This window comes from Barbus barbus (genome assembly GCF_936440315.1).
Source record: "Barbus barbus genome assembly, chromosome: 42".
Lineage (NCBI taxonomy): Eukaryota > Metazoa > Chordata > Actinopteri > Cypriniformes > Cyprinidae > Barbus > Barbus barbus.
Genome location: NC_136720.1, coordinates 20,671,960 through 20,682,605, shown reverse-complemented (window position 1 = coordinate 20,682,605; position 10,646 = coordinate 20,671,960). Strand labels below are relative to the sequence as shown.

At 37.2% G+C, this 10,646-nt stretch overlaps 2 protein-coding genes across 4 annotated transcripts; one reads left to right on the top strand and one right to left on the bottom strand.

The window, feature by feature from the left end:
• Positions 1–2,733, top strand: LOC306861699 (nuclear transcription factor Y subunit beta-like). Of its 3 annotated transcripts, none has more exons than XM_079404103.1 (7): positions 1–30; positions 848–941; positions 1,058–1,191; positions 1,370–1,567; positions 1,793–1,871; positions 2,035–2,114; positions 2,249–2,733. In XM_079404103.1, the coding sequence occupies exons 2-7, from the start codon at positions 848–850 to the stop codon at positions 2,279–2,281; spliced, it is 618 nt and encodes a 205-aa protein (XP_079260229.1). In that variant the 5' UTR covers positions 1–30; the 3' UTR covers positions 2,282–2,733. The 3 variants fall into 3 exon arrangements, with proteins under 3 accessions (XP_079260229.1, XP_079260231.1, XP_079260230.1); XM_079404105.1 differs by having other exon boundaries at positions 18–188; XM_079404104.1 differs by having other exon boundaries at positions 29–70.
• On the bottom strand, positions 2,538–9,508 carry LOC306861698 (host cell factor 2-like). Its single transcript, XM_079404102.1, has 15 exons — positions 9,209–9,508; positions 8,750–8,898; positions 8,485–8,645; positions 8,194–8,402; positions 8,024–8,108; positions 7,364–7,470; positions 7,036–7,263; positions 6,731–6,922; positions 6,530–6,585; positions 6,402–6,459; positions 5,852–5,883; positions 5,635–5,766; positions 5,354–5,539; positions 4,989–5,280; positions 2,538–3,991 (listed from the first exon to the last, which is right to left on the bottom strand). Exons 1-15 carry the CDS (start codon positions 9,366–9,368, stop codon positions 3,912–3,914), a joined length of 2,127 nt encoding a protein of 708 aa, XP_079260228.1. The 5' UTR covers positions 9,369–9,508; the 3' UTR covers positions 2,538–3,911.
• Between the last annotated feature and the right edge of the window lie 1,138 nt (positions 9,509–10,646).

Sequence of the window (10,646 nt, the reverse complement as noted above, 5' to 3'; positions counted from 1 at the left end):
CAATCAAGTTGCAGCGCGAGCGCGAGTCAGGTTTGTATTTGTTGCTCCGGTCAAATGATCCTCTTCAGCGGTAATTCTCGTCTTTAACGGATAGAAAAGGCCGATACCGGCAGGTTTTTACAGGTTTTACCAGGCTGAAGCTGCCGTTAAATACAGGAAGTCTTAAAAGAATGAGGGTTTGAGGATGGGTAAGGGATTATTTGAGTGGAGACATGGAGGCTAACGTTACATCCACGCGAGGCCCGAATCCACATATAACCACATTTAATAAACAGCGAGTCTAATTATAAAAGAAGACAGTTAATTTCTGGATAAATTACCCAAATTGTTCATAAATAAGATATTTTCCTATGTTTGATGTGTAGTTTGTTAGCTTGAGCTGGGACGATGCTAACCTGCTAGCTGACTATCAAAACAAAGGCTGCCAGAAATACATACAAAGAATTATATGACCAGTTATTATCGATACTAATAGCATATCCAAAGCCATGTACATATTTATTTTATTGTTTGCATTTTAAAAAGTATATTTTCTAGCTGTTTAATCTAGTTTGACTAATCTAGTTTATATATTATTTTTTATTAGTTCTTTGACAAATTGCTTTTTGTACCTATTTTGTAAGTGTATATTTTTATTTCTCTTTGGATAAAAGCGTCTGCTAAATTTGTAAATGTTTTATAAATATTGTATATATGGTTGTTCAGTATTATTATTAATAACGCTTTTTATGCTCTGTAGAGTTTACTAGTTGTCGTGGGTCACGAGTGAATATTTTCGCTCATTATAAAGCTGTAACGTTAATTGAAATAAATGTCTTGACCCCCATTGTCCTGTATGTGTTTTCAGATGGACGGAGACGGCAGCACCACAGATACCACTCAGTTAGGAATAACTGGAGAGTATATGACAGGAGGGACATATGTCTTACAGACCCAGGATGGTATGGACATGTCACCATAAATCATTATTCTGCGTTAGAGATAATGAAGAACATGATTATTGGAGAGCAGTGTTATTGTCCATCCATTGTCACGTGTTTTTTCCTCTTATGTGCAGATGATGGGGATGAAAGTTTTAATGACAACGAGGATGGCAACGGCAGTAAAGACCATTTCCGAGAGCAGGACATCTACCTTCCCATCGCAAATGTTGCCCGCATCATGAAGAATGCCATCCCACAGACTGGAAAGGTAATATTGGAGAATTTTAAAATTGTTTCCAGGTATGGAGAACTTGTAATAACAAAAAAAAAAACTCAGTTTTCTATACATTTTATTTGCTAGAAATTCTTTTTGAGTGCATCTATGTAAATCATAATCTTAAGTATAAGTAACCTTGATTGCTTCTATCATCTCTCTCATCACACAGATAGCAAAGGATGCAAAAGAGTGTGTGCAGGAGTGTGTGAGTGAGTTCATCAGCTTCATCACATCTGAGGCCAGCGAGAGATGCCATCAAGAGAAACGCAAAACCATAAACGGAGAGGACATCTTGTTTGCTATGTCCACTCTGGGTTTTGACATGTACGTGGAGCCGCTTAAACTCTACCTGCAGAAGTTCAGAGAGGTATCATTCATTCACTAACTCACATATGCAAAATTAATAATACATTTCAGATCATGGTCTAAAACATCAATATAAGGGATCTTTGAGAGAGACATATCGCCTGCACTTTTGAATTGGAATATTGCAGAATGTCATTTGTAGAAAAGCAATGTGTCATCATAAATATCATTTTTAGAGCACAAAAAGTTGTTGTTAGAAGTAAAGTAACATATTCATGTTTCCAAGGCAATGAAGGGTGAGAAAGGCATCACTCCGGCTACAGTCAGCGAAGGCCTTGGAGAAGAGCTTACAGATGACAGTTTCAGTAAGTGCAATCCCTTTCATTCATATAGCTTATATATTCTTGTGCCTTGTTCAGAAAATTTGATGCAGTTGAAACGTACAGCATTATTCTCTTGCTTATTTATAGCTTTTACTGTCTTAAAAGGTTTACATAATGAATTAATGTTGTTACTTTTAACTTACAGCTGGTCAGTTGCCTGCAGGACTGATCACTGCTGATGGCCAGCAACAGAATGTGATGGTATATACCACCTCATACCAGCAGGTTAGTATGTAAACCAACCCATGTTAAACTACAGATATAAAACTGAAGATTCCTGATGACACTGAACCAAATACTGTTGTGAGATTTTAGTTATGCTCACTACTTAAACCAGCTCTCTTTTTCTGATCCTTTAGATCCCTGGCGTTCAGCAGATACAATTCTCGTGACCGAAGACCAGCCCGACTTATATCTAGTAGCCTGTCCAGTGTCCAGACAGACTTATCTCTTGCCTTGCAAAGTTTCAGGTCAGTGCTGGAAGACCAAGAGATGCCTGGTTACCAGAGCAGGAACAAAAGTGCCTGTTGCCAGGAGGCTGATTTGATATTAAGTGATGTCTTGTAATTCATTCAGTATTATATTTAGGCCAGTTTGTTTTGAATGGTCTGTTTGGTACAGGCCGAACCAAATTATTACTATTTTTGTGGGGGGGGGGGGTTCCTTGTATTTAATCATTTTTAAAGTTTGGGATGGGGCAGTGGGAAGATAGAAAGGCCATATTGACAATTTACATTCACAGAATCAAGGGAATTTTCATTTGATATGACATTTGGTCTTAATTAACATATTGAACTAACATTGTTATGCTGAATCTTTGAATAAAAAAAGTGATTTGAATTTGAAGAAGTGTTTGAATGGTTTTTAAAGTGTCAAAAATCATCCATGAATATTACAATAGAAGCTGATGAAAAGTCAAGATCAAAATAAATTTAGTAAATTTTAGTCTACACAAGACCATTATGGGAGTTTAGGTAAAAAAAAATATATTTGTGACTGAAACGTTGTGAACAAATGTTACAAAAAGAAATTCCAAGGTTGTCAAAGATTATTTTGCAACCAAGAAAGGGTTGTAGAGATGTTTTTAAGAGCTCTGTTTAAAATGGCTCTGTGTTTGTAGTTCTCTAGTGACATGCTAATGGAACATTAATACATGGGTATATTCTCTAATGTAATGTAACTGCATAAGTGATTCTACAAATGGGATATTAAAAATCCCCCAGTAGATTATACTAATTTGTGCAGCATAAATGTGTATTACTATGTCTAATTAATGCACTGAATATTTAATCCAAATTGCAGAATTTACGCTTTTATGGCAAAATGTAGGATAGTCATTTTTGTAATGGTAACAAAACAATCATTTCCTGAATTGTTTTGTAACTTATTCTATTTAAATGACATTGTAATTTTGTACAGTAATAAGGCACAAGAAAAAGTTTATTCCAGTTATGCTATAAAAAGTCTGTAAAGAGTAAGAATTGGACAGCTTTTGAAAAAAATGCAAACGCAATCAAAAATGAGTTCAGTCGAATGAAAAAAAAAAAAGAAGGGAACTCTGGTGGAGCGGTTTATGTTCCAACTACAGTCAATAATGCAGTTTCTAAAAATACAGGAGCCCATTTTAAGAAACATGCATGCAGTTTAAGATATCGGGAAGAAGCTCATTTTCCACTAAGGCGCGAATAAATTTTGCTCACAAAATGTAAGGATTTGGAGGTTAAAAAAAAGAAAAAAAAAAGTGTTCCATAATAAAAATACATTTATGAACTCAGTATAAAAAGTGTTAACGTAATATACATTTTACAGTGATAATGGCCTTTTTGAGTGATAATGATAAACCTAAAGCTTACAGCATAAACAATACCATAACATTAAAAGGCAATCGAAAAAAACAGTGGACTGAGATCAGTCATCGGAAGAGTTCATTTAAAATGACAAAAGGCTTTGTGGGATAATAAAGAGCGTGAAATACAGTCCTGAAATATTACAGCAGCTTGCCGACCCATCAGGGGCGAGAGTTCATCTGCAGGTGGTGTCAGGCTCTGCTGCTGGAAGACTGGAGTCTGCCTGCGTCACTGACGATTTCAGTTTACTCGCATCTGTAGGACGACATATAAAGCAGTTAGGACCACTGTACATTTCATTGATATAATATTGCAGTGTAAATTAATGTTCAGAAATTTGGGAAAGTAAAGAAATTAATATTTTTATTTGACATGAAATTGATCAAACGTGACAGTAAAGGCATTTATAATGTTACAAAATTTCTTTTTTAAAGATACTGTTCTTTTGATCTTTCGATTCATCAAATTAACCTAAACAATGTATTGCGGTTATGTGCTGATTAATAAATATTAATCAGTACACCTGTTTTCACCATTAAGAAATGATTCTTGAGCACTAAATCAGCATATTAGAATGATTTCTGAAGGATCATGTGACACTTAAGGCTGGAGTGATGATGCTGAAAATTCAGCTTTGCCGTCACAAAAATAAATGACATTTTAAAATATTTTATTTTAAATTATAATAATATTTCACAATATTTTCTGTATTTTTGGTCAAATACTTGACCAATAGACATCAGCAGCATAAACAATGCTATAATAAAGGTAAGTTGGCTCTTTAATATTCCTTTAATTATTGAAATTATGATTGGTTTGTGTAGAGTTTAAATGCCATAATTGCTGTTTTTCTACAAGTAACATACTACTCTGGAAAAAGAAAAGTAAAAAAGTGAAAACATTCTTTAAAGACCCGAGAAATTGAATTCGCTTAGCATATATATATATATATATATATATATATATATGCATATATATATATATATATAGATATATATATATATATATATATAGATATATATATATACACACACACACACACGGCTGTGACATAAAAACCAAAGGTTACATCTTTACTTAATATCCTAATGATTTTTGGCATAAAAGAAAAATCGATAATTTTGACACATTCAATGTACTGTTGGCTATTGCTACAAATATACCAGTGCTACTTATGACTGGTTTTGTGCTCCAGGGTCACAAATGAGGATTTGATGAGGATACACATTAATGGGACGAAGTTTTTGCACACCTTGCAGCCAGCGGATCTGAGTGGCCGGACCGTAGCCCTGCTCGTTCTTGGCAGCGATACGGAAGACAACAGCGGGCCGTGCAGAGCAGTCAATGTGTGCGTTGCTTAGCTGGCTTTCGCTGACTGTGCATGAGGTCTTGGTACCACGGTAGATTCGGATGAAGGCCAGCTCGCCAGGTCGCTCCACGCTGTTCCCTCGACTCTTCCTCACAGCCAAGTACATAGAATACTCCGTGATCTTCCCCGACGGAGAGGTGGGAGGCTCCCAGGTTATATGCACTGAATCTTTATCCTGAAATCATAACATAGCATCTAAACGTCTTTGAACGCAAAATGTTTGTCATCACTGAGAAGACTGATTGTACCTTGGTAATTTTTACAGCAGATGGCGCACCAGGAAATCCAGGCTGGCAGGTTTTAAACTCACTGACGGGACTGAAGTTGCCCAGGCCACGGCTGTTCAGTCCGGCCACCCTAAACTTATATGGGACTCCTGAGGCCAATTCTTGCTTCTCACGATCCTTAAAACAACGAGGACCCAGCAACTCCCACTGGCGTACAGAAAGTGGTGACGTAAAACACACTGTCACAACTGGAAACTGTTACAATTAGGTATGGCAGTATCAAACCAGTACCATAGACAAACCTCACTGTCAGATGAGTTTCGACCAAACAGGGTCGATGCCATGTCACCTTCCTCGGAAGGCAGGAAGTAGTGTGTAACCTCATAATACAGTGTTTTAAACACACCCACATCAAACCACACAGAGTAATCAGACTGTAAGGGCAAAGGGAGAAATTGTGTCAGTGTTTTTAGGAGCTTCATACCTATACAAGTAGAGAAACTCAATGTAACACCTTACCTGTTGGGATGGTATCGGAGAAATGTCTCGTTCTGTGAATGATAATATTATTAGTAAGAAAGGAAAATTACAGTAACAACTGATCTATTTTCAACAGGAAGTGTGCTCTCTTATCTTTCTGGCACTGAGATGTACTATTCAGCTTACCAGCCTTATTCACATTTGATGGCATCACGGAAACACCTTCCTGATCTTTGATTATGCACATTAAATATACATATATATACACACACACATACATACAGTGGGGCAAATAAGTATTTGATACACTACCGATTCTCATCTGGATTTTTTTTATATTCTGTCTCTCACAGTTGAGGTGTACCTACGATGAAAATGACAGATCTCTCCATTCTTTGTAAGTGGGAAAACTTGAAAAATCGGCAGTGTATCAAATACTTATTTGCCCCACTGTGTGTGTATATGTATATGTGTGTGTGCCTAAACCACTTTGTAACACAGAAAGACCAAGAAAGAATGCAAGAGTGGAAATAAACATGCATATTAAACTACATATCAGAAGCAGTGTTCACTTTTCTACCATTGTCACCTTTTGACTGGACGTCTGCCCTGTCATCACCTAGTTCTTTTGGCCTCAAAATGCTCTCCTGAAATGAGAAAGGCCCTGTGAGATTAATAAAATTCATATATAAAATACATTACATGCAGAAATCTGACCTGTGATGAAGATTCTTTCTCTTCTTTAACTTTGACAACTGCACTTAGCTGGGAGTCTAAACAGAAAGTTAACAAAATAAAACATTTACGTATAAATAACACATTTAAATTACAAATAATATTCACAGGGTTCTTTCACCTTTTCCAAAATTAGAGTACTTTGAGCACAAAACAACACCGAATAAGTTGTATATGTAATACCTGTTTGTACAGATTCCTTTCTGTCTCCAGTGTCTGATGGTGTGGACTGTGATTCAGTGGAAGCAGACTGAGATGTGATTGGCTGCAGTTGAAGCAAATAACATTCAGCAGCAGGTAGAGGCCGCCAGGCAACATGCAGCATATTAATTGTGGACTTCACAAGGAACACAGCACCAGGAGTGGGAGGCCTCTCTACACACAGCAAATCACAACATGTTGATTTAAATGTTCAGATTTGATTTGATTTACTTGTTGATTTAGATTTGATTTGATAAACTTCTTGATTTAATGACTGTATCACTCACCTGTTTCCAGGTACCACAGATCTTTGCAGCACACCTGGTAGTTATTGTACTTTTTGTATCCATCTCGCCCGCTCCAGACATACAGACGAGTGCCGACGGTTACTGCGCAGTGTCCAGCTCGTGCTTTTGGCCAGTGTGCATTACCCTCTTCCCGTTTGCCCAACTGTATGTCTGAAGCCGATCCCTGCTGGTGTTCTTCCGGTGTAAAGTCATGCCACGTCATTGTGTCTGCAGTAAGCAAACCATACCGAGAGAAAACGTGTAATGTTAATAAAGCAATTTTTGAGATTATCTAGCTGCAAGAACAATGTGATATTCTTGATCATACCAAGGTTTAGCATGGAAAGAGAGTTGGTGCAGACCCACTTGACTCCATCGGCAGCGAGAGCGTCCTCTGCCTCTCCAACAGGAACCCAGCCTCCAAACACATATAATCTACAACAAGAAGATAAAGAAGAAAAATTGAGACAGTGGGAGGTAAAATAATTATATGACATTGGAAGAACATCTTGACTTTATTGCAAAGTGAAATTGAGAGAAGAAATGGACAATGGAGCTGTTCAGTCATGACGTCGATATCTAGGCAAACCCAAGAGACTAATTCACCCCTAATGGATTTCTAATGGGTTTTCAGAGTAGCAGGTTCGTTAACATTACACGAAGAGCCTCTGTCATTTCTCAAATGGGAATTTTGAAACCATTGTGACATGACATTAAACTGCTAATTGCACTGCATCATATTTGCTGATTGAAATCCAATACTTGTCTCATTTTTTCAATCCAATACATTTTTGCTGTGTGAAAAAACTAAATGATGGAAAGTTTTATTTGATATTTTTTAACTCAGCATCATCAAATTAGGCAATATAATTAGAGAATTTTGGAGAATTGTTTTAAGATGTAGGGCTTTGTTATCTTTTCCGTTTTAGGACCACAAACTGAACAGCTTCGTACAGTAAATCAAAAAAGAAACAGGCTATGACTTTACTTGTTTCCAATCACATTGGAGGTGTGCAGACTTCTGGGTAGTGGCAGCTGACCTCTTATTAGAGGTAATGACCAAGTCATAGTCTCTGAAATTAATGAAAACATAAGCTTGAACTAATATAAAAAGGTCATACTGCTCTGTTATTTTGATGAATATGAACAAGGCCTTACCAATGTCTAGTTGCCACAAATCATTCAGTCTCTCCCCACACATGCCCCCAAATATGTAGAGCTTTGGGCCACTTCCACCCTTGCCACAGTACACCACAGAACTATGGGATTCCCTGGCCGACGGACCTCCACCTTTGGTTTCAGGGATGTTCCAGCCTTTAACCCCAGACTGGACCTGCAGCTCCAGCTCATAGAAGTCATCTAAATACCTGCATAGAGACACAAATAAACAATCCATGTGAGTATGTGTTTTTGCATTTGACATCCATAAATGCATGTAAATATGCACACCGTGGTATATTGCCATTTGGGTCTTCACTGTCATTGGCCATTCCACCAAAAAGGTAACACTTATTAGCATGAAGAGTGAAGCTGTGGCCAATCCGTGGGCATGGAAGTGATGCGTTCCTTGGTGGGCGGGACTTCAGTTTCTTCCACAACCATCGACTGGCCTGAAAGAACAGATATGAAATCATGTATCCTAAAGCTGTGTACTACCATCATGAACTATTGATGCTTTTATTTAGGTATCAACTGAGCTACATTGAGTGCTCACCTGCAGTTCATAGAGGCTGTTGGTATACTGCCCAAATTCAACCATCCCTCCAAACACCAGGATCCGTGTGCCTTCACAAACAAAGCCATGAGCGGCACATCCAGGTGGGATATCGCCTCTAACTGCTGGCAGGAACCACTGCCTGGTCACTGAAACATGGTTAATAACTTTCATTAATGAATCATTGTGTATATCCGCATGAAATATGAATAAAGTCATGGAATTTCTACCTATTTTAATGTACACAAACCAGTCAGCTTTAATGAACATGAAAACATAGAGTTTAGTAGCGTTTCAAACTATTTTTATGTGTATTATTAACCAATGATTTGCTACAGTAATTCAGTGCATTCATTGCTGGGAGCTACATGCAATCTGAAGCCTATATGTGTTTCTATAAAATATGCATCCATTGTACCAGGTATTATTAAAGCAGTTGCTGTTTATCTAGAGCCCTACCCGAGTTATAAACATGCAGATTGGTCGCTATTCCCTCGTTTCCACCTCCAAACACAACCACCAGCTCTCGTATGGACACAGCCCGGTGCCCGTGCCTCGCCCTCGGAACAGGTCCAGCGTAAGACCGCACTCGTTTCCATATGGGACCCTTATTAATCATAATTGGTTATCGGTGTTCCCATAGGTTTGATTTTGCACAATTGCATTGGACTTGCAGGCGGACTACATGCAGACAGTTCGTAGCGCTTCCCCGAGCGTGAACTCGTGTTTGTGATTCCAACTATCACGTGACCAAAAGGCGGCGCACTTTCGACCAATCAGAGCCGTTTGTGGTAGGCTCCTCCCGGTTTTCTTAACAAATACAGTAAATAAGCCCCGGGGACAGAATTAAAAGCTTTTAATACTAGATGCATATCATGAAAAAAACGTGTTTTTCTTTTGGTTTTTTTTGTCTAAATGACTACTGTAGACTAAAAGCTAATCACAATTAATTATTTTTTTTGTTTTGTTTTTATGTAGTAGGCTATAGTTCAGCCAAACAAAAAATATTAAAAGATTACTTTTTTAAATATTTAAATACAATATAGCCTATAGATTATAGATATATATTCTTTTAGGACAGCAAATGAGTGCTGTTGACGTTAAACCAAGAAAATAGATACAATAAAATAAAGTATTATTTAAAATCTGATAATTATGATGTATGTGGTAGATTTTGTTAAATTTGAAAATGCTAGTATGGTAGCTATGAATGGTGGTGTCCTTAATATTTATTTTTAAGCAAAAAATCTAAAGATAAAATATATCAGTGTCTGGCTTTAAAGGCATCAAAACAGCAGACGATTCATCTACTGTGCATGAACTGTGAGTTGTAATATCTTATGAGAAACCTAGAGGTCAGCAAAAGTCTAGGATTTGGGGTTTTCAGTGGCATAGCAAATGAGGAATGATTTTACAGACATACCATAAATGCTAGACGTTATGGTTCATAATGGGTTTAGCTAGATTCACTCAAAACTGTTTTTTTCTTCAATGAAATCAAAAGACCCTTTTGCCCAAGGAAAATCTCACTGTGACAATAAAAATGGTTGAATGTGCAAGTTTATATTAGTATTAAAATTCTCATTCCTAAAGGATTTTATCTGAGACATGCAGATGCAAGAATGCATTTGAGGGCTTTTAACAAAAGTGTTTTAAATTGGAATGCCATTTGTTTGGTGGTGCAAGACAATTGTGCCATGATGTATTAGTAAATTCATTACTTAAAGTTATATGAGAAATATAGAGCATTCTTTAGGCTATACCTTCAGAGTTAAGCACACTTCTAAGAACTCAGTCTGACGTGACATTTGGAGTAAAATATGGCTTGATTGTCGTAACTGAAAAACCACTTCATGCTGTGTCCATAAATTACATTGAAAAAGAACGATGGGTTAAT